Source organism: Branchiostoma lanceolatum, chromosome 3, assembly GCF_035083965.1.
Source record: "Branchiostoma lanceolatum isolate klBraLanc5 chromosome 3, klBraLanc5.hap2, whole genome shotgun sequence".
In the NCBI taxonomy this organism is placed as follows: Eukaryota; Metazoa; Chordata; class Leptocardii; order Amphioxiformes; family Branchiostomatidae; genus Branchiostoma; species Branchiostoma lanceolatum.
Genome location: NC_089724.1, coordinates 1,647,569 through 1,670,976, shown reverse-complemented (window position 1 = coordinate 1,670,976; position 23,408 = coordinate 1,647,569). Strand labels below are relative to the sequence as shown.

Here is a 23,408-nt window from a genome sequence, read left to right as displayed (position 1 = left end):
AACAATGTCATCTTCAACTTTACTGCATCAATACGCAAAGTTACAATTTCTTAGCAAAGATCATCATCTTGCGCACTACTTTGGCTACAAGTAGCAATCGATCGAATTGCACAAGTTTGTTACAGCTGAGTAGTCTGGTGTAGCAATTGGCAGGGCGCAAAACACCCCGACCAATCAAACCACGTGAATCGCATTGAAACTCAGATTCGTATCAGCCATTTCCCGACAAATCGCTTTCTAACTTGCGTTAACGACTACATCTGACCAAACAAACTCGCCAGTGAGATGGAATTGAATCCGCCCGCGATTCAACGTTTAGAGAAAAGTAGCAGAAACTAGAAATTAAATCGCGGGCGGATTCAATCACTTCCAAAGTGCTAAAATTGTCAATCTGAAAACGTCTTTTGGAAGCTGACACCTTCCACCATCAGTTTGTTTGGTCAGATGTAGTCGTTAACGCAAGTTAGAAAGCGATTTGTCGGGAAATGGCTGATACGAATCTGAGTTTCAATGCGATTCACGTGATTCGATTGGTCGGGGTGATCATTAGGGGTCCACGAGTGCAACTGGCACCTGTGCCACGCTAATCTGACACATCATCGGAACTTAGAAGGCAATAAATATTCTTCGAAGAGAAAATGACATGTAAAATTGGGCTCAATCGGGATTCCAGTAGCGCCACCGCAAAAGTGTGTAACAACTAAGCACATGGACATTCATGGAAAGAAAAATTGCACAACAGATTTTAGTCCAAGAACGCTTTTTCTTCAACATGTTTGTGGCGAGGAAATCAAGGCAGTGACGGATCCAACATCTAATATATCCATTTCGAAGCACTAAATAATAATTATATGCCAACTTACACATTTTTTCCAAAGGCTCATACAATTTCAAATTCCGTTCCTATCTAAAATCCCAAACCAATCAGTTTCAAAAAACTGCCATATCTCATATTTTCTTACGTCTTTTTTTCACACATCTAAGTTGTAGGTTTAACAGCATAGGTCAGACATGTACCTAGTCTGTACATGAACCTCAACCTCACAAATAACAATCGCTTCTGTCTCAGTCTCGTTAAAATCTCCCTCCTTCGTTTCTCAACAAACTCTTTAAAGGCACCATAAAACATCGCACTTCGTCATATCATCAACACACTCTGCCGTTATGGAGAATTAAACTTTCCTCCAGCTGGAAAAAAATTACTCACCGGAATTTTCAACTGATTCTCTGTCTTCCTCAGGGTTCTTACCCAATCGCCCTGAATGTGACGTTTTATTCAAGTGTGTCACGTCAGCAATAGGTCAAAGGTTGTTAGAAGTCTGTTTATATCGCCCCCCGTCACAGTTGAGCGTAGGTGACGTTCCGGTGAGAATTTTTTTAGTTGGAGGACAGTTTGATTCTACCGAACCTCAGGTGATGTTTTGGTCATCGTCGACAACAACGGACGAACACCAACATACCGTAAAATCCCTATTTACGTACGCACTTTTTAAACTTTTCAAGTCGCAAGCAGGTGCTCCAGGCCGACGCCAAAGTCGGGGTGCGTACGCTAGGAGGGGTTCTTCCTCGGAAAAATCGCATATCAGCTTGAGACTACGGTACATCTTCATGCAAATGAAGTGTGGAATGCTACCACACAATCAATCCGTAATAAAGAATAAGTAATACATGTATTCAGATTGTTTGACATTTTCTACCCAGAAACATTTTCTCAGTAACCCTATAGAATGGTAAACATCATCGGAAGAATGATAATGTCAACCTATGGTAGCATTTTTCTAGTAAGTGAATCTGTGACCATTCTTTGATAAGTACATTATAGACAAAAAAGGTATATTTCAATTGAAACATATGCAAATCGTCTCATCCGGTTGGTGAATCATCTATAAGGACGAGTTTTCTTGGACCCAATCAAGTTTTTGCCACAAGGTAGGTACATGGTCTCAACAACCACTCTAGAAACGAACCATGGGTTAGGTCACAAATTATTTTCGCTTTATTCAGTTAGCAAACAATGTTTTAACAGATAAGCTAGATTGTTAAACCTAAATCTTTCTCTAAATCTAAACTATTGCAAAGATTCAAAATGAGCAAAACATTGCAATTTCTATCTTCAAGTTAGTTATATTTCTTGTCAATCTAGTATATAAACGTAAAACACACACCTTTACTTCATTTCAGTTAAAGGGAAAAAGAAAAAAATCATGCAAAACTTGCAGTTTGAGGGAAGACATAACTTTGCATAGCATATCTATTCGCAGTTCTCACAATTCATCACAACTTCAATGCTTCATTGTAAATTTGACAAGCTGATTTCTTAAAAGCATACTTTTGGTGGAAACTGTGACAAACCAATGCATTCGTATCTCTGTGGCGAATCTTTACCAACAAATTACAATGATTATACTATTATGTCATGTAGTAAATTATCTTTAAAAGATCAATTCTGCATATTCATATTTTCCATCCTCAGTGAGGAAACCTTTCTGACAAACAGTCATCATGTTTCTCTCTGTCTAAAACTCCCCCTCCTATCTTTGAGTCAAATCCAGTCATTGAATTATTTCAAATCTCAAACATCCACATCTGAAGCACCATAGATTCTTCATAATACAAAACCGTCTAAATCTCTCTCTCTCTCTCTCTCTCTCTCTCTCTCTCTCTCTCTCTCTCTCTCTCTCTCTCTCTCTCTCTCTCTCTTTCTCATGGCATTGCTCTAATTGCTAGTGACGTCATTGGATAACAGAAATTCAGGCAAGCCTACGACATAATTGATTTACTTTTCGGTTATTCCTTGATTTGTTGTTCTTAGAATAGAATCATCATAGTTTCATAATTTGATACACAAAGACTGAGGTGAATAGTCATTGTAAACTCGATTTTTTTTATCACAGACAAAATGGTGTAAAGAATGTACACAATTTTAGCTGACTCATCAGCTTTCATCATGACTGGCCCACCTTTGACCCTGGTCACATGACCCTGGCAGTAGGTCAAAGGTCCTGATAGCCTGTAGAAGTGTTTGGTAAGATGTTGGCTTTGGTGTAGGAAAGAATTGATATGGCTCAATAATGAAAAGTGTGCAGCCCAAAACCCTTCTAAAGCTACAGTTTGTGCCTCAGGGATATAACTACTGGTAAAACCAACCATGGGTGTTTTCACATGAGCTGCCAAACTGGTTAGCTGAGACTGGAAGACCTGTAAGTTTCATGTTATGACATTTTGAGACAGACTTGTTTATTTCAACAGAGCAACTCACCGCCTTGAGGCCAAAATGCGAGTTCTTAGTCGTTACACCACATACTACCGAGTACTAACATGAAATTTTTGTCCAGGTCAAGTTAATCCTAAATATTTGCATAAGAGTAATGTCAGGATTACTTTACTGCATTACATGACATTATTCACTAATATGACTTCAAATTTTAGTTCATTTGAACCTCTGTTTAATCATGAGAAGCTAAAATTGGCCTACAGACCACTGTTCCTTGAGGTCATAAGGGATGAGGTAAGGGGCACGTAACCAACTTCCAGCTTAAACCATCCAGCTTGGCCAACTGTGTCACCCTGAATAGAAAACACCAGTCTGAGAGTGATACCTAGTTGTGATTCACAAAAGGAAACACCTGAGTGATACCTAATTGTGATTCACAAGTGGAAACAACGGAGTGATACCAAATTGTGATTCACAAGTTAGAGTAAACACCAGAGTGATACCAAATTGCGATTCACAAGAGGAAACACTGGACTGATACCTAATTTCTGTTCAAATTTGAATTTTTCTTGTTGATTGGTCTGATGACGGCGTAGCTTTGCTGGCCAACCGTGTCAAATGACAGTCAACAAGAGAAAACACCGGAGTGATACCTAATTGTGATTTACAAGAGGAAACACCGGAGTTCCCTAACTTCCGTAACGGCGTTCGAATTTGCATTCTTCTTGATGATTCGTTTGATGACAGGGTAGCTTTTTGCAAACAGTGTGAAACGACTGTTAACAAGGGAAAACACCGGAGTGATACCTAATTGCCATTTGAATTTGAACTCTTCTTGATGATTGGTTTGATGACGGGGTAGCTTCCCTCGAAGACCTCCGACCCCCGACTGACCATCCTGATTGGTTGGAAGTTGGGGTCGCTGTCGTCGTAACTCTCGTCTTCTTCGTCGTCGTCCCCGTGTTCAGACGGGAGCGGCGTGGAGGCGCGGGAACTTCCCGGCGATGGCGGCGCAGAGGCAGGGCGGGGGTAACGAAATTGCTGCACAGGGAAAGGAAATTAGGTCATTTGCATAAATGAATGAATGAAAGAATGAATGAATGGTTTATTCATGTAAAACTTTGCAGCCCTGTGGCTGAAGTACGTTTTATTCACATCAGTTTAAAAATAACCCAACTATAACAATACAGATAAAATGTTACACGAAACGGCACATATTCGGTAAAATTAAAACAACAGAACCACTATTACAAACGTCACACTGTGTATGGTTGGTTTGAACAGTCTGGTTCGCGTTACATTCGCAATTTGGTTTGCGTTACAGATGCAAAATGTCATTTCTTATTTAACAGTCTCAGGAGTGATGGTATTTTGATAGCGAGTGGTACGACAACTTGTCATGCGAAAATAAACAAATTGACCCTAACGGTCCTTCCTTTTAAAACTGTTACAGAAGAAACATCTGTGAGAGATCTTCCCCTGAGAGGATAACAACTCTGGTGTGAGGCCTTACCGGAGTCTTGGGGCTGTCTGGTCTGATGGCTTCTGGGTATTTCTTGAAGAGAGCCAGCTGGCGAGCCTTCCGGTAGTACTGTAGGCGGGGACAGGATAGCAAGGTTATCTCTTGTGATGTTGACAGTATATATTTCTAGTAGTTTATTCATCATCATGTCATGCTCACCCAAAAGATTGAACAAATTTCAATGCGAAATGCACCAGAAGTTGAGAGAGTTTTGTGCCCTCGAACAAAAAATTGTAACAAAATCGCTTCAAACCTCCGAATCCGGTATCCAGGATGGAAGGATGGGTCTGGTATAAACTGAACACCATACTAAACACTAAATGTGCTACATCAACTTTCTGAAGCCTTACTCTATTTTCCCTTATAGCCTTAGGTTCATGTGGATCTTTAAGAAATGAGAAGGACTTGTCGTACCAGTCCAAGACTCTTCCAGTCGAGAAGCTCACTAAGCCGCTCTGTGCGGTTTCGCTGGATGATCCGCTGACGGCGAGACTGCCGCGTGAAGTCAAACAGGTGCTGCAAAAAAAGCCACAGATATCATACCTCTGTGAAATATCATCAAACATGTGCTGCAAGAAAAGCCACAGATATCATACCTCTGTGAAATATCATCAAACAGGTGCTGCAAGAAAAGCCACAGATATCATACCTCTGTGAAATATCATCAAACATGTGCTGCAAGAAAGGCCACAGATATCATACCTCTGTGAAATATCATCAAACATGTGCTGCAAGAAAAGCCACAGATATCATACCTCTGTGAAATATCATCAAACATGTGCTGCAAGAAAGGCCACAGATATCATACCTCTGTGAAATATCATCAAACATGTGCTGCAAGAAAAGCCACAGATATCATACCTCTGTGAAATATCATCAAACATGTGCTACAAGAAAAGCCACAGATATCATACCTCTGTGAAATATCATCAAACATGTGCTGCAAGAAAGGCCACAGATATCATACCTGTGAAATATCATCAAACATGTGCTGCAAGAAAGGTGGCTATACTGTTCGACAGGAAATCAAAGATGTATATCTTTGTGAAGTATCTAATAGAGTTTTTGTGAATTTCCTGTTTTAATCATCTATGAGTTTTTCCCTAATTCTGTCCATTAGTCATTTTCCACAAGACCACCTAGCCATATTGAAATGAATAGCTATAGGTTTACCACTCTGAAACTGTTGCTGCACGGAGTCCTGAACCCACAACTTAGATTCTACAGCAGATTTATGACTCTGAAACGGTGTCCTACCCCAGCCAGCTGCTGCACAGACTCCTCTGGGTTCTTGGGGCTGCTAGGGATTCAAACTCAGAATCTTAAGATTCTACTTGAGATATATAATTCTGAAGCAGTGCCCTACCCCAGCCAGCTGCTGCACAGACTCCTCCGGGTTCCTGAAGCGCCGGTCCACGATGTAGATCCCGTAGGACGCGGGGTCGGCGATGTGTTCCGCCATGAAGCAGCCGAAGCCGGACAGGTTGGAGGTGATGGAGGGGATCCCCATCACCGTGCACTCCGCTGGGGGGGCAGAAAATACACATCATTCAAATGTTATACCTGAACACTAACCCTAACCCTAACTCTAACCCGGACATGTTCGATGTGATGGAGGGGATCTACAGAAAGTACAGAATATTAATGACAACTGATGGACATGATTAGATCATATGTCCCCTGCTGGCTTTTCCGGGTTCTGCTGCTTAATTTCCGGTTTTGATATCTTGTGTTCTAGCCATGCTATGGTCATGATTTCTCTACTGTGCTCTACCTCAGGGACATAAGTTTGGGCCCTCTAGCAGTGTGTTCTGGACCTGCACTGGCATTTTTGTTAAAATCTAAAGCAGGATAACTTAAGAAAGGAACAACAGATTTTCATGATAATATGTATTAGTACAAATTATGCAAAACCTTTAGTAACAGTCTACAGTTTACAGATCAAATATGGGAGGGCTCCTCTTTACCTGGGGTGTACCCCCATGGCTCGTAGTAGGACACAAACACGCCAAGATGGCAGCCGCGTACAAACTGTTCGTAGTCCATGGCAAGCAGCGCGCTGGTGGACGACAGGAACTCCGGGTGAAACACGATCTGGGCGGGGAAATTCGCAACAATGACGCAACAATTTTACACAACGAGAAGAAGAAGAACTCTCCAGCATGGCATTGTAGCACATTTATAATGATTTACATAAAACAAAACTTTAACGGCCCTAGGTTAAACATAAGGGTTAACGTATATGGTAGTCATTCTAATATACAAGGACAAGAGGCAAATATGAAGAGAAAACAAATTATAGCTCTTGGTGGCAAATGTGTTGGTTCGTCCGTCAATGTGGCCATAGAGTCCAAACCTCCGTCCACTATGTGGCAAATGTGCAGATGTTAGCGCAACCAAATGTGTGTGGTCTTTTTTGGCACACAGATTAGTCAAGAGGCTCGGTGGGCGTCACTCTACCATCATGTTTAGAACATGTTTATCGTGTAAAGTGCCTTTCCTGAGGGCACAACTTCGGGGTATGGTGAGTACCGGTATTGCACCCGGAACCTATAGGTTCTGAGCCCAACGTTCTTTTTTCTTTATTTTTTTTTCTTTATTCAGATTTACCACAATTGTGGAAGGATTGACATAACAGGTGAACTATCACCTTTGCAAGATGTCAACCAAGACCAGACTGTAAGGTTTGGACCATCCCACACCGGGGCATGCCCTTACTCTTTTTCGAAAGGTGTGTTGGGTTCTTTAACGTGCGCGGAGTGTGGCTCTCCCCAAACACGGGACCTCCATTTAATGTCCTATCCGAGAGACGTCCCTAACCCTAGATGATCTAGGTACTCATTTACACCTGAGTGAAGTGAGGAAAGTCGTGTTAAGTGCCTTTCCCATGGGCACAACGTCGGGGCGCATGTTCGGACATGTCTTGGGGCAGGCCTAACCGTTACACCACACAGACACCACTGAATATAAAGATAATGTACATGTAGGGGGAGTACCTTAACCCTATTGGCCCTGTTGTTGAAAAGCTGTATTCTCCCAATGTGAGTTACAGCAAATACAAAGAGGACGTAAGGAGAATTCAGTACCTTAACCCTGTCAGCCCTGTTGTTGAAGAGCTGTATTCTCCTAACGTGGTTGAGGATGGGATCTTTGGCGTCTTCGGTCATGTTGTGGGTGCACACAGGAGGCAGGTTTGGCCGCTGGAAACAGGACAAACAGAATCATTCAATCAAATATCTCTGTTGTTTATTTGTTTGTATTACATACCCGGTAACTGCTTCATGGAGTGACACACCAGGTTTCTACGACAAGAAGGTAACTTCTCTAACCAAAGCGAGGTACTCATTTTCACCTGTGAATGAAGTGAAGAAAATTGTGTAGAGACTTGCCTTTCCCAAGGACAAATCAGTCGACCTCGTGAGCTTATGCAATTACAGAAACAGCTTGCCAGTTACAGAGGAACATTCTGCCTTGTTCTGCGGGACCCATATACATATGGATTGCACATTACAGAGTCTGTATATGGATCCCGCATACATGTATGTCATGTTTTGGGTATTTTTCAGCTGAACCCATCACACCGCAGTGAAACGCACCAAATGCAGATTCTGAAGTAAACCTGCCACAGCAGCGCAGAAAAAGTCAAGGGCCAATGAACTGATTAAGACATTGAATTAATAAAATAAATTGTGTAAAAAAACGCCAGCAGGACAAGGGCTAAGTTACTGCGGACCACTTCTGTTCTGTTTTGTTTTATTTGCGATGCAGAAAAACAGTCTCCCCCACCTGCGTATCAAAGATACACCTCTTCAGTTTAATGAGATCCTCTGACTGTATACAGATCTTTCATTCTTTTTTAATCAAATCAAATTTTAGCATGCACTGTGTACTATATAATTTTTTTATAATGTAGTTAACGCAAATTTGTTTTAGTTGTGATCAGAGAAACTGTCTCCCCACCTGCGCAGCAAAGATGCACCTCTTCAGTTTAATGAGATTCTCCGACTGTATACAGATCTTTGATTCTTTTTTAATCAAATCAAATTTTAGCATGTGCAGTTGATGCAGATCACTTCAGATCTGTTTTGTTTTAGTTGTGATCAGAGAAACTGTCTCCCCACCTGTGCAGCAAAGATGCACCTCTTCAGTTTGATGAGGTCCTCCGACTGAAGCAGCTCCTCTGACTTGGGAATGCTGCCACTGAAAGGTAAACAACAACAACAACAATATTAACAACAGGTGGTAAGCAAACTTTGGTTTTGTTTGCTTGTTAGCTTTTTGAACCAAAGCAATATTAGGGCCCAAAATACGGTAATAAATTAAGATGAAATCTTTATGGTAGTAAAATTTACTAACACTATTCAGCACATTTATGTGATAAATTCATACTTTGAGAATTTTAAAACCGCAAAAAAACGTACGATGATTCCCTTAGTTTCGCGAACCTACAAAAACCCTGGCAACGATTTTCAGTGAGTTATCACATCACAACGACGTCATATTTTTGCATGATGGACATACATTGTGATAGTGTTGTTTGAACTAATCATGTATAGAAATGACTTGACTTTCAAAATCCAGTGCAGACCACTTTTCATTGAGGTCATGAGGGAGGATGTAGACGTGTCAGATAAAATATAACAGGATTGAAGTCCTAATAAATCTATAAACAAATGAACTAGTGGTATCCTTATACACATGCATGGTATGATACCCCCTCAGTGATACCCCTTCAGGGGTGGTCTGAGGGTAATAATAAGAAGAAGTATGACAAAAAACACATAACAATGAAAGTTTGTGTCCCTTCTTTCTGGTTACTTCTGTCAGAGTTGGGTCTGCATGGTCCACCATTAAACAGAGACGAGAAGTGTGGGGACAGGACTGTCTCAAGCCTGACATTTTTCTCCACCCCACCCATTGTTTGGGAGCCCAATTGTTCAATCTGTCATTCTAAGCTTACGAAAATACATTTTCATGAAGTTCTCAAGATTTTTTAAATCAAATTATCTTTATTTACGTCGTAAAAGTCCTGAGTCTATCCATGCAGCACCACAACACCCTCAGGTACAACAAGACTTTGAAACACCAGCATCCTACTTAGACAAACTGCACATGAAAAGCCCTTATACCTACAATGTACATGTGCCTAGTAGACTAGTAGAAGTGGTGACAACAACAACAAAAAAAAAATAAAAAGAAAAAAGAAAAAGTACCTTGATGATAATCGGGGATGGTTTGTGCAGACCCAGCCATGGCACAGAAAAGAAAGTAGATGTTGTGAAAAAAAAAAGTGACTCTCATTTTTGGTACATAGTACTAGATTTGGTAAACTTATCAATGAAAAAGCAAATAATAAGAAAAAATAAAAAAATTAGAATAAAAGGAAAAATAAAATAAAATGAAAAATGAAGGAACAGATGGGCGTATACTGTACAGTCTACTACTGGATTTCATGATGAAGGATGTTAAATAAAAGCTTTGAACCATGGAAAAGATGTCGACCCTACAAATGAACAGTGAAGTATGGGACTCTTTTGAGATGTAAAATGTACCTCAGCAACTTGGTGACTCCCTCTTGTGGATTTGCACTTGAGGCTAACCTGAAAACACCAGGAGGGAGAGCATCAAGCCGCATGTTCTAAAACTGTCATAGCTTCACCGAGGTTTCCGAGGTCTTTCATTTGCATGTTCTAAAATTGTTGTAGCCTCACCGAGGTTTCCAAGGTCTTTCATTTGCATGCTCTAAAACTCTTGTAGCCTCACCGAGGTTTCCAAGGTCTTTCATTTTCATGTTCTAAAACTGTTGTAGCCTCACCGAGGTTTCCAAGGTCTTTCGTTTTTGGTAATTTTATCACCCTTGGAGCCACAATTCAAAGATTAACTCTCGGGGGTAGTTTTTTCACTTTCACTTACACCTTGTTTCATCCTCGTTAGTCGGGGAGTTAATGAGATGTTATAAACTCGCTGGCTGACATCTCCCCCGGAGCGCGGATCAAGGTTGGTGGGCAACACTGCCCCTAGAATCTGGCTTCCTGCAAGGTACTATAAATGCAGACAAGATTGCTAGGATTTAATTTTGCGGTAGATATAAGATGTTCTCAACTTGGTTTTGAGTTCGCGTTTGGAGCAATAGCAGTGCAACAGTCAAACAATGGGGGGGGGGATTTTTGCGGGGGTTTTAAGTTTGCGGTAAAGAGTTCACCGCGAAAACCGTGAATATAAAACTACTGCAAACATTTCTGCATTTACAGTATTATTGTGTATGGAGTTGTTTCACTTTCACATACAACTTTGTCTAATCTTTGTTAGTCAGGGAGTTAATGAGAGGTTATAAACTCGCTGGCTGACAACTCCCCCGGAGCGCAGATCAAGGTTGATGGGCAAACTGCCCTAGGCTGCCAGACCCCCTAGATTCTGCCCTCCTGGGTGTCAATACTGCGTACCTGGGTGGAGTTATTGGCCAGGGAACTTATAACCGCTCATTAACTCCCTGACTAACGAGGAGGAGACAAGGTGTAAGTGAATGTGAAACAACTCCAGTTAGGTAGTAAAATGTTGCCTCAGGGATGTGAAGTGGGTTCAAATCAATAAACCAGTCATATTTTGGGAGGGACATGACGACAAAATTGAAAAACGTTTTAAAATCCTCGCTTTAAAGACACATTCTTCCTTTTGTAACTGTTAGTATCGAGAGAATAATGGATTTGAAAGTTGCTCAAATTATTTCTAATTTTCTTTGGGTTTATTTATCGAATGAAAAAAATAATATAGGTACATGTACGTTAAATACTCGGAGAACTTTCTGTTCTTTATTATTACTAAAGAATTTTATTCCAAAGGGTGTTCAACTTGGCTTATACAAATATAAGTTGTAAGGCAGTCGATTCAATCACCAATTGAAAGCGTACCTGAATATGTAGTTTTGGGACCAAACAAAACCCAAGGCCCAGAAACACAATAGTCTTGAAAGATGTAAATTATTCATCGATGGCAAACATATCAAACATGTTTTCAGGTATAGACTAAGTGTAGGGAAAAAAAATGAAGACACAAAATAAGGGTGCTTCACATGGTGCAAATAATGTGGACGGAAGTGGAACACTTCATTGCTACAGTTATCCATAGTATCACGTAGAAAGACATTACTGGGCTGCAAGCAGTTGTAAGCTGATACTGCTTCCCCACTTAGAGTAAAGTTTGCGTGGGATGGTAACTAGAGTTGATAATACTTCCATTTCAATTATAAGTTAAACATTTTTCTAAAATCAAAAATCTAAATATTTTTGGCTGAAAGAAGACACTACTCATCTGTCATTGCCACTCCATTCCAAACTTAGACCTAACAGAATCATGATATCTTTTAACCATAAATTGTAACAGTTACCGCAGCAGTGGTTTGAGTCTTAGTAGCTAAAATCCAGGGCTCAACATAAGCAACTGACAGAGTTCTTTTAACTTACAGAGCCAAAATTAAAAAAAAAAGTTACCTGCCAATGCTTCTTCCTATGGAAGGTAACAGAAGTGTAACTGCAATTATGGCAGGTAATTCATTTTTGGTTGTGTAAAAGAATTCTAGTTGATCTACATGTACCAACCTCAACTAGTCACACATCCAAATAACAGAAATGTTCTGTTTACATGTAAGCCAGACTTACCCAAGGCATGATTCAAAAATCCTCTTTCCAATATCATTCTGAACCTCCATCACAGTTTCTCTGTCAGGGGAAAAAACATATTTCAGATAATGTTTAGCTAAAAGTGATGCAGTTGTTTTCACACATCCACCGATGGACTCAACTTAAAACACTTCTTTTCTTTACTTTCCAATATGCCAATTACACAAGTGTGGAAGAAATATTACTGCACTGTAGGAAAATAGATCGAAAACGAAACAGACCTAAGCTGTTTGACAACAGCCTGCCCCTTGAGGGAGTCGACGTTGAAGTTGTTCGTTTTGGCCGGGAAAATGAGGAAGGCCACGACAGTCATCTGGCTCCCAGAGGACTGTAAGGGCAAAGGTCAAGGTCAGAGGGTTCAACTATGACCCCAAAAATTCTGATACCTCTGCAATGATGAACTTTATTGCTCAACAATCGTACATGGTACCATGTATGACAACAACTATGAACAATAACACTACAAGGCTAATCCATACCGCATATTAAACTACAAATATCAGGGTCAAACTACATTTATGAAGTTTAGACATCCAGGTAATAAACAGGCAAATATTACAAGCAACTGGATATGATTTTGAAAACGGTCAGATGTTTCAGACAGCATCCGCTATCTTTTGTCAGTGACGCTGAATAAGATTTTTGACCACGAACCATGAATTTATAAATCATGCAAATAGTGCAATAAGAACCAAAAATATGACTATGAGTACAGGAGTTAATGTTGTCTATCTGTGGGGGCGCTTACAGACACTTACAGCCCCTTCTGCAATAACGGTTACCTTGAGATAGTAGTTGAGCCTGGCCAGCGCTTCCAGGAACATGTCCACTGACACTTACGGCCCCACCTACGAGTTGTTGCCAAAAATGGTTACCTTGAGATAGTAGTTGAGCCTGGCCAGCGCTTCCAGGAACATGTCCACTGACACTTACGGCCCCACCTATGAGGTGCTGCCAAAAACGGTTACCTTGAGATAGTAGTTCAGCCTGGCCAGCGCTTCCAGGAACATGTCCACCCCCTTGTTGGAGAACTCGTAGCGGCCGGCAGTGAACATGAAGATCGTCTTGTCAATGTCAAAGTCGTAGTGCCTGGGAAAATGTGAGGGCATTGATTTTCATCTATATATATGGAACTGCCTTAAATTTACTCTTTATAAGGGCCCTGTGCCCTCATACTATGAAGCAAAGTTCAGCTGGAAATGGAAAATTCAGACTGACCAAGCTACCTTGCTCTCTTTTTTAGACAGCCAGTCTATGACCTACAAACGACCTTGATGTCTTCCTAGAAGTGTCCTCGGACGAACTCAGCAGTATTCTTTTTGGCCATATTCTGAGGAAAAATTCAGCTGGAACTGGAAAAATTCAAATTGACCAAGCTACCTCTTTATCAGACCGCCAATCTATGACCTACAAATGACCTTGCCGTGCTCACCCGTAAAAGTGTCCTCGGACGAACTCGGCGATCTTCTCCTTGGCGATGGCGTGCAGGTTCTGGAACTCGTGGATCGCCTGGAACTTCTGCACGTTCAGCCCGTTAGGCGTCACGATGTCTGCGGAAAAAAATCAAAATGTTCTGAATCAAAGTTGAACTGCAAAAACCCTTCTCTCCGAAAGGACGAGGAACGCCCGCCTCACCTTTCTCTATAAACTCGTTAATAATCATATCGACATAAACGCAGACAATCTTCTCAAACCAGCTCAGGGGCGCACCCGGGGTAGTCACCATCTTAAATTTCAAACTCTCAACGCCCGGACAGACACATACAAACATCCGTTTTTTCCTCTCACCATCCCACAGTGGAACGCCCTGCCTGGCACGGTTGTATCGGCTCCCACCGTTGAGTCATACTGTGCCAGGCTGGAGGTCTGCCTGCCTTAGCCTGGGACCGCCCCCCCCCCCCCCCCTACTTTGCCCCTCGCCGGGTTATCTGACAGCACAAAAAAATGGATTTACCCATATTTTCGACTGATCAGCTACAACTTCTTTCTCAAGGAATGAGCAATCCGCTCCGTACCTGGCTTCCTCTGGAGTAGATACTCAGCCTCAATGTTGTCTATTGTGACCATCTGTCTACTCTGAACATTTTCTTCGAGTCTATTGAGTGGTCACTACATATTAGACAGGTTTGACTGACATTCTGTACAAGTCATATCATTGATATGTACAGAATATATATATGATTGATATGATATATGATATGGTATCGATTATTTTTTTATTTATTTATTTGTTCGGCTGCGTACAATGTACAGCAGCCAAGGCTGCCCGACTAGCTATTGCTATTTCAAGGGGCCAGCCTTGCTGCGAAAGTACATGATAAAATACAGTTGCATTAGTTAAAAATAAAACATACACATATACAATCCTACAACTCTTACCGTGAATCAATATACATTAACATTCTATACCACTATAAAATCTAAAAGGGAGAAAATACAGATACGGATTGCACATTGGAGTAATAGCTCGATTGATGGTATTGATTGATATGAGATATGATATAAATTGATATGATATAATATGATATTGATAAACAAATCTTGGATTAATATATTTTCGTTGATATTAATTATTATCAACAAGATTTTGAAAGTTACGCAGAGATAAGACAAAGTACCTGGCTTCCTCTTGAGTAGATGCTCGGCCTCAAGCGCTGTGATGTCAGACACGGTGGCGAACACGTGAGCGCAGTGGGCCGCCGATCGCTCCATGCAGTACCGGTGGTAGATCCCTCGATTACCCGCCTCCTTGTCAACATCAAACTGTGGGGAAATACACACATGCAGTTAACATCAGAACTGCTAGAGGGCGCAGTGGGCGGCCGACCGCTCCATGCAGTACCGGTGGTAGATCCCTCGATTACCCGCCTCCTTGTCAACATCAAACTGTGGGGAAATACACACATGCAGTTAACATCAGAACTGCTAGAGGGCGCAGTGGGCGGCCGACCGCTCCATGCAGTACCGTTGGTAGATCCCTCGATTACCCGCCTCCTTGTCAACATCAAACTGTGGGGAAATACACACATGCAGTTAACACCAGAACTGCTAGAGGGCGCAGTGCGCCACCGATCGCTCCATGCAGTACCGGTGGTAGATCCCTCGATTACCCGCCTCTGTGTCAACATCAAACTGTGGGAAATACACACATGCAGTTAACACCAGAACTGCTAGAGGGCGCAGTGGGTTGCTGATCGCTCCATGCAGTACCGGTGGTAGATCCCTCGATTACCCGCCTCCTTGTCAACATCAAACTGTGGGGAAATACATGCAGTTAACACCAAAACTGCTAGGTGGGGCTTCACACCCTCACCATTCACAAGATACTGTGGGTCCAGATATTATGGAGAAGAATTGAACAACACAAAAGGAGTAAGAAATCTTGAACCATTGGATGTCAAACTGGTGAAAATGCATGCAGTTTACAACCAAATTGCTATAGGTGGCCATACACCACACCCTCGCCACTCATCACATCAATTACAGATTTGCGTAATAAAACCTTTGTTGGATCCGTTGGCATGTGTGGTGGCCGCTATCTTGATTTTGTGACCTTGCAGGGTAGCCATACCATTTCATTGGGAGGGGTGTTTTGGGGGTTGCTAGCGTTCTCTCTATTTTCAAGAAATCGGCAAACAACTATCACACATTCAACTCAAATAAAAAGACAAATTCAATACCAATTCATATTTATAAAAATACCCTGTGATCTCTAAACTAACATAGCAAACCTGAAGTATATGTTGCACAAAAGTATATCTAGCCTGTAAAGACATTATTGAGATCGATTTGATGATACAAAAGAAGTACACATTTCTTACCAGTCATCCACGGGATTCAGGAAAACTTGACTACCCTGAGCACTGTTGACATTTAACTGAAGATAAATGATTGAATACTTTAGACATTATTTTGAGCCCTGTCAGGTAACATGTGTTTTTTGTTTGCTTGTTAGTTTGTGTCTCCTAGCAACTCACCTTGTCTAGGTTGTTGTAGAAGTCGACGTTTCCCGCGCACAGGAAACGTCCCAGCAGCGTGGCGTGCGTCGTGAAGATCGTGGAGACGTCGATGTTCCGGCAGCGACAGAGGACCAGGCCGACGCCCGCCATCCACTCGTGGAAGTGCGCCACGAGGTACTGCTTCCCTTCACACTGCTCGCACTGGGCACGGAACTGCAAAGAGAGAAACATTTGTTTGTTTGTTTGTTTGTTTGTTTGTTGTGGAAGTGCGCTACGAGGTACTGCTTTCCCTCGCACTGCTCGCACTGGGCACGGAACTGCAAAGATAGAAACATTGTTTGTTTGTTTGTTTGTTTGTTGTGGAAGTGAGCACAAGGTACTGCTTCCCTTCACACTGCTCGCACTGGGCACGGAACTGCAAAGAGAGAGACGTTTGTTTGTTTGTTTGTTGTGGAAGTGCGCTACGAGGTACTGCTTTCCCTCGCACTGCTCGCACTGGGCACGGAACTGCAAAGATAGAAACATTGTTTGTTTGTTTGTTTGTTTGTTGTGGAAGTGAGCACAAGGTACTGCTTCCCCTCACACTGCTCGCACTGGGCACGGAACTGCAGAGGAAAATGAAAAAAATACCTTAATGAAGAGGTATTCTTCCACTAAGTCGTGACAAGGAGATAAGACACTTTGTACAGTATCTACAGGTTCCTTGTTGTTCTTAGTCATGTTTCTTTGTTTGCTTGTTGTGGAGGTGTGCCAAGAGATACTGTTCCTTTCAGCAGGAAGGAGGTTTTCCCTTGTGTTTTGTATTTGCGGGTAAAACAATTCTGTCGTACAGTCATTAGATTACGAAAAAGCAATTATTTACACATTTGCAGCCTTATGATTTTGTGGTAGAGAGCTCAGTGCAAAAACTGCAACAAGAAAACCATCGCAAGCATGACGAGTACAGTAAGTAGCATGGAACGGGGGATGAAAAAGAGAAGAAGAACAATGACCTTAATGAAGAGCTATTCTTCCTTTGTCATGACAGGGAGAACAGATGTTGACGCTTTGTACAGTATTTACAGGTTCATTGTTGTTAGTCATATTTCTTTGTAAATGTAATATAAGTCTGGAGACACCCCTGACCGAGAGGTACTGCAAATGCATTTAAGTTTGCGTAGTTTTTATTTCGCGCTAAGGCGAAAACCGGGTGTTCACGGTGGTTTTAAGTTCACGGCAGCGCTATAGTCACATACTACTTAGTATTGGACAAAAATGTTCGCAGTGTTTTTAACTTTGCGGTGAAACGGTCGTCGCGAAAACCGTGGACATAAAACCACCGCGAACATTTCTACATTTACACTACCCTTACAGTGTCAAGCAGTCCACCGAGACATATTTGTAGCTTTGGGGCCCGGCTAAGACTACACCCCCTACGGGTGTAATAATGTAACCTGAGCGTAACACAGAAATGAAGCGAACCCACCTCCCCGAGAAACCAGGCCACCAGGAATCCCAGCAGCACTGCGTCATTACACTCACGGTCCGGCCACGGGATCCCGATCCCCGCAACCTCCCAGAACTCCTTCCTCCAGCCCTCCAGTTTCCAGGCCACCGAACCGACGTCAAACAGCACAACCTGCACACATGCCATGGTCATTGTTATTGTGCTGTCCATGCCTGGGAAGGTGTTAGTTACATCTCATGTTACACTGTCATACTGTTAACTACAGGTTATAATCATGATGTTAACAGTTATCAATAATTTATCACACTCATAGTCTGTTAAATGTACATATAGCTTTTTTATGTAAATCTACTGAAATAGATATTAGTTTTATTGGTGTGAATTTTACAGCCATGATTTTCAGTTCAATGTCATGCTATGATTCAGATCCATTATTGCAATCAGTAGTTAATACACAATATACATTATAACATTATGGTCAGGTGTGTCAGATAGACCAACTTGCTCGGGATGTAGGGGTGAGGTGTGAAGATCTAGACCAACTAATGGCGGACCGTGATGCCTGGCATTAGCATAATTTATGGCCAGGTGTATTCACCTTTCCTTAAGGTACCTACAAGTCAAATATGACATCCGTAGCTTTTACGGTAAGGAAAATTCAAGTTTATGCATAAATTATGCAAACGAGGCTCTCATTAGCATAATTTATGGCCAGGTTTTCTGACCTTTCCTAATGGTACCTACATCTCAGATATGACATCCATTTCTTTTACGGTAAGGAAAATATAAGTTTATGCATAAATTATGCAAATGAGGTCCTCATTAGCATAATTCATGGCCAGGTGTGTTCACCTTTCCTAAAGGTACCTACATCTCAAATATGACGTCTGCAGCTTTGACGGTAGGGGAAATACACGTTTACGCATGAATTATGCAAATGAGGTCTCCATTAACATAATTTATGTCCAGGTGCTTTCACCTTTCCTAAAGGTACCTACATCTTAAAGATGACATCCGCAGCTTTCACGGAAAGGGAAATACAAGTTTATGCATAAATTATGCAAATGAGGTCCTCATTAGCATTATTCATGGCCAGGTGTGTTCACCTTTCCTAAAGGTACCAACATCTCAAATATGACATCTGCAGCTTTTACGGTAAGGGAAATACAAGTTTATGCATAAATTATGCAAATGAGGTCACCATTAGCATCATTTATGTCCAGGTGTGTTCACCTTTCCTAAAGGTACCTACATCTCAAAGATGACATCCGCAGCTTTTACGGTAAGGGAAATACCAGTTTATACATAGATTATGCAAATTAGGTCCTCATTAGCATAATTTATTGTCAGGTGTATTCACCTTTCCTATAGGTACCTACATCTCAAATATAACATCCGTAGCATGTATTGTAAGGTACATAGTCTATAACTTTCTGCAATACCATTAGTAGAGCTACCTCAGCACATCTACTTGGTTTTTGGCAGAAGAAGAAGAAGAAGAAGAAGAAGAAGAAAGAAGAAGAACAGGCAAGCAAAAACAGTATATCCCCCTTCCCACTGGAAGGGGAATATAATTATGTAGTAGTAGCACTACAAACAATAGTAGTATCATTACTGATATGCAATGATATTCTAGAATATATCATCATATTAAATCTTAATGTTATGTTGCAAGGCAACCAATCAGAATTTTTCACCAGTATGTTATCAACATTATCATGATATGAATAGATCATCATTTTGAAGTTATCCAACCAATTAGCAGCCAGCCCATCAAAGACATGATAATGTGCATCAGAAACCCATTTTTCTTTTTATAACTATCATATTTAAAAGGCTAAGCTACATTGTTGTAATATACAAAGCTGATCTCAACACATTCTACTTAAGTATACAACATCATGATATTCCTCAACAATGGCATCACTGACTGTTATGAGTTTATAGAAAAATTCTATGTCTTCTTTTGCTGACTCTGATGTGGGCAAATAACAGCAAGAATGTCTACCTTGGTTATACTACTCACCCTCTTGACTTGAAAGAATCTGCTCTAATTAGAATGGATACATTCTAAATCTATTCTAATTTACATTCTTTCTTAACTTTTTATTAAAGAATTCGTACAGATCCCCCTTTTTCTCAAATGGTCTGGTCCAAGTGATGGTCCAGGTATAAGAAAGTGGAGCTTTGTTAAAGAATCAAATCCCAATCATCATGCATACACCCCCTACATAAGCAGTGAATGGCATATTCCAGGCACAAGTGCACTCCATGCAGCATGCCAACTGGACTGTACCACTCACCCGTGGGTAGGCATTGATGAGCCACCTGCCGTACTCGACCTGTGGGGAGAAGGGTGGGGGTTAGCGTGGGTCTGTACTCACCCGGGGATAGCCGTCGATCAACCAGCGACCAAACACAACCTGTAGAACAGCCCCATGCAAAATGGGTGGGTGAAGTTTTCATCATGGTTTTTAAATTTTTCTTTACATGCCATGTGCTATGTCTTTACCAATATCTATCTTTAAGTTTAAGTTTAACATGATATGCGATGCAAAATCAGCTGATAAAAGCACTTTTCTCTTCTTCATAACTTTTTCACTGGTGCTATATCTTTACAAGGATGTAAGAATCAGAAACAATTTGACAGCTTTTAAAAACATGCATTTTACTCCTGAAATCTTTTGTGGTTTTCAGTACTTCCTTTTTTCTTAAGGTTGACGTAAGAAAAAATTTCCATATAACAGTTACTATGATATAACACAACCTGCAGAAAAGTTGCCATGCTTAATCTGCTTGGAGTTTTGTTAGAGCTGTGTACGGTGCACTGTACCAATACAGTACCAGGTACAGGTCCAAATTACCTGACCCTGCTGTATCATACTGGACCTGACTCAGGGGATGGCCACTTTGACAGATAGAATTACACAACTATGAAATTACCGTGGCAGTGCTCTAAAGCCACTCTAAAGCACAGAAAACACATTTGCATGGCTGGAGTCAAATTTTCATCTGTGTTTTCAAAAAAATAATACCTAGCACAATTAAATATCATGTTGTTACCAGCTCAAACAGTCCTACCACTTTCTGAACAAGTAGTTTAGGTACAAGTTCAGGTCTGGACCTGCACCTAAAATTTGTTTAGGTACACAACTCTATGGTGAACTGATGATTATGATAAAGATGGCGTCATACTGACCTTCACCCCCTTCTCGCGCATGTTCGCCAGAGTCCTGCGCATGATCTCATTGGTCGGTTCCATGGGGTCGACCTCGAGGCGAGCAGAGTTCTCGTTGTACGGACCAATCAGGCAGTAGTGGTCGCCCAACTCGTCCACCGTCACGCCAGCCTTGCTGCGGATCACAGTGTAGATCCCGCCAACTGAGGGGTGGAACATTTATTATTACTGTACCTTCGCTGAGAAGGTTATGCAGAGGGTAGCGTTTGTTTGTGTGTGTGTGTGTGTGTGTGTGTATGTGTGTGTGTGTGCGCGTGTGTGTGTGCGTGTGCGTGTGTGTGTGTGTTTGTGTGTGTGTGTGTGTGTGTGTGTGTGTGTGTGTGTGTGTGTGTGTGTGTGTGTGTGTGTCTGTTTGTAACGTACAGTATAACTCGAGAAGGCTTGGATGGATGATAAATGTTAGCATAACCTTCTTTGCTAAGCTCACACTTTGGACAACTTCTGTTACTTGGCTGAAGACGATCAACTGGTATGATTTATGATTGATGAGAAACACACTGTCACAGTTGAAAGGGTTGTTTTATTGAAGGGGGAGGGCTATGAATTTTTCTTTGTATCACCTGTTTTTTGTTGTGTTTTTTTTTTATATCTAGTATAGCTCGAAGTGTAAGTCAATGGGGATGGTTTCAATACAAACTGATCATGAAGACAAATTTTCAGTTGGAGTGTCCTATTTTGAAACTACGCAAAGGCCCACTTCCCAAAATGTTACATGGCGTCAAACAGTCCCTGTGAACAGATTAAAGAAAATCCACTTTAATTATGAAAATAGGAATGGCGGGAACAACGTCAAAAAAAGTACCCATGTAAGAAATTGTACAGTAGTACACAACTTTCTTCATCACTAGGTCACCTATTATCCACTCAGGTCCAAGCTGTTTTTGTTTGTTTACATTTAAACACAATGGGGGAGGGGTCAGGGCACGGTCAGTTCTACAGTCACAAGGTTACGGGATTTCTCAAGGTCATGTTGACCTTCATATATGATTAGGATGATACTTCTAGACACTGTCGGCAAGCCTCTAAAGATTCTAACAATTCTGAAGCTGCCTCCATGATGCAATCACAGGAAACATTTCGGGGTGACCTCTATGTGACCTTTCCAGCTGAGAGTCCCTCAGGATGAACACGCAGCTTATTCTTCATGACGATTGCTTGCAAACAATCTTCAAACAACAGTGCATGAAATGTTCTTATATTTCCTCTGTTCCACGTTCAGGTGCTCCTTCCCTACATTTCACTGTAGCTAAAGTTTAACCAAGATTACTTTGTTGTTTTTTAGTCCCACTCAGAGCTCTGAGCTAGACAATACACTGCCCTAAACTAAAGTTAACCCTAGAAATAGCCAGGCTTCTAAAAGACTTTAGCCATTTTGGAGCAGAAAAGCGAGGGAGAGTGTCTACCGCACAAGTCATCAAGCAGGAATCTTGGACACAACTTTGGTGCAAAAATCAGACGTTAAGTTGTGAAGGTCAGAGAAGGGGCAGGGGGCGTTGTCCCGCAAGTTACACGCACTTATCGTACTTTACTGTTTACATTTCACAAAACAGCAAACACAAAACGCGTCTTCCTTTTCGGACAACTTGCATTCGGGTTTTCTTCGCTAGACTGTCTAAATGAACAAATCAGAATGTCCCTGCCTTTAAACATGTACAAAATACACTCGGAGAAGTTAATAATAATGTTAACGTTACAAGGGCTCAAGAAAAATCATCGATTCACAAATTCTACCACTGAGAGAACTTTAGAAAACAATCCTGGGAGTTTTCTTTTAATTATTCAGATTGCGGTATTTTAGGTAAGATGTACGGGTGGTTGGTATAGTTCATTCCCCGTGCAATCCCCGTGAGATATACGTGTACCGACTCCATGCACAACAACGTGACAGATCGCCATAAACGTTATCATCACATATTAGGTACAAACGGGGGAGGGGGGCGTGTTTCTCACCTTTGTTGGCGACCTCCGTGGAGATCTCGAACACCCATTTGTTCCTGGTCCCCATGGGCCCGTTGTCGTCGAAGTCGTCGAAGTCGTCATCCATCTTAAAGGATCTTCGTCACGTCTTTAAAATTATCACACGCAAGAACTTGGAGAGAAACGCTCAAGCCGAGGACGAGCTCGAGGGTTGTCACCGGTGCAAGTCGCGGTGGAAACCCGTTACGCTATCGCTTGTACGGGTCCCTCCTCCCTAACCGGTGGGGTAGATCTTCAACTGGCCTTTAAAGCAGCTGAGACCTTGGGGTAGATGTCTTGAAGCAAGCGCCGAGCTCAAGAAAGCAGTTTATCCCACAGGCAGACCGTCCGGACTCAGTCCGTGGAACACGATATCCTAGGACATGTCCATATGGG

General features: G+C 41.6%; 1 protein-coding gene across 5 annotated transcripts; it reads right to left on the bottom strand.

Annotated features, from left to right (window-relative positions):
- LOC136429653 (glycogen [starch] synthase, muscle-like) lies at nucleotides 1-23,408 on the bottom strand. 5 transcript variants are annotated; one of them, XR_010754779.1, is made up of 19 exons: nucleotides 23,007-23,408; nucleotides 21,018-21,199; nucleotides 20,203-20,241; nucleotides 17,837-17,989; nucleotides 16,390-16,584; nucleotides 15,031-15,175; nucleotides 13,845-13,962; nucleotides 13,381-13,501; nucleotides 12,634-12,740; nucleotides 12,392-12,451; nucleotides 10,289-10,336; nucleotides 8,858-8,936; nucleotides 7,823-7,936; nucleotides 6,704-6,830; nucleotides 6,103-6,260; nucleotides 5,151-5,252; nucleotides 4,728-4,805; nucleotides 3,676-4,255; nucleotides 1-3,637 (listed from the first exon to the last, which is right to left on the bottom strand). XR_010754779.1 is itself a non-coding variant. In XM_066419576.1 (18 exons), exons 1-18 carry the CDS (start codon nucleotides 23,098-23,100, stop codon nucleotides 4,022-4,024), a joined length of 2,154 nt encoding a protein of 717 aa, XP_066275673.1. In that variant the 5' UTR covers nucleotides 23,101-23,408; the 3' UTR covers nucleotides 1-4,021. The 5 variants fall into 5 exon arrangements, 4 of the variants coding, with proteins under 4 accessions (XP_066275673.1, XP_066275674.1, XP_066275675.1 ...); XM_066419576.1 differs by having other exon boundaries at nucleotides 1-4,255; XM_066419577.1 differs by lacking the exon at nucleotides 20,203-20,241 and adding an exon at nucleotides 20,122-20,160 and having other exon boundaries at nucleotides 1-4,255.

Coding starts and splice junctions, on each gene's coding strand:
- LOC136429653 (XM_066419576.1), bottom strand. CDS start 23,100: ATGGATGACGACTTCGACGACTTCGACGACAACGGGCCCATGGGGACC. Junction 20,242..21,017: donor TGCGCGAGAAGGGGGTGAAG/GTCAGTATGACG, acceptor GCTGTTCTACAG/GTTGTGTTTGGTCGCTGGTT. Junction 4,256..4,727: donor CAGACAGCCCCAAGACTCCG/GTAAGGCCTCAC, acceptor TTCCCTGTGCAG/CAATTTCGTTACCCCCGCCC.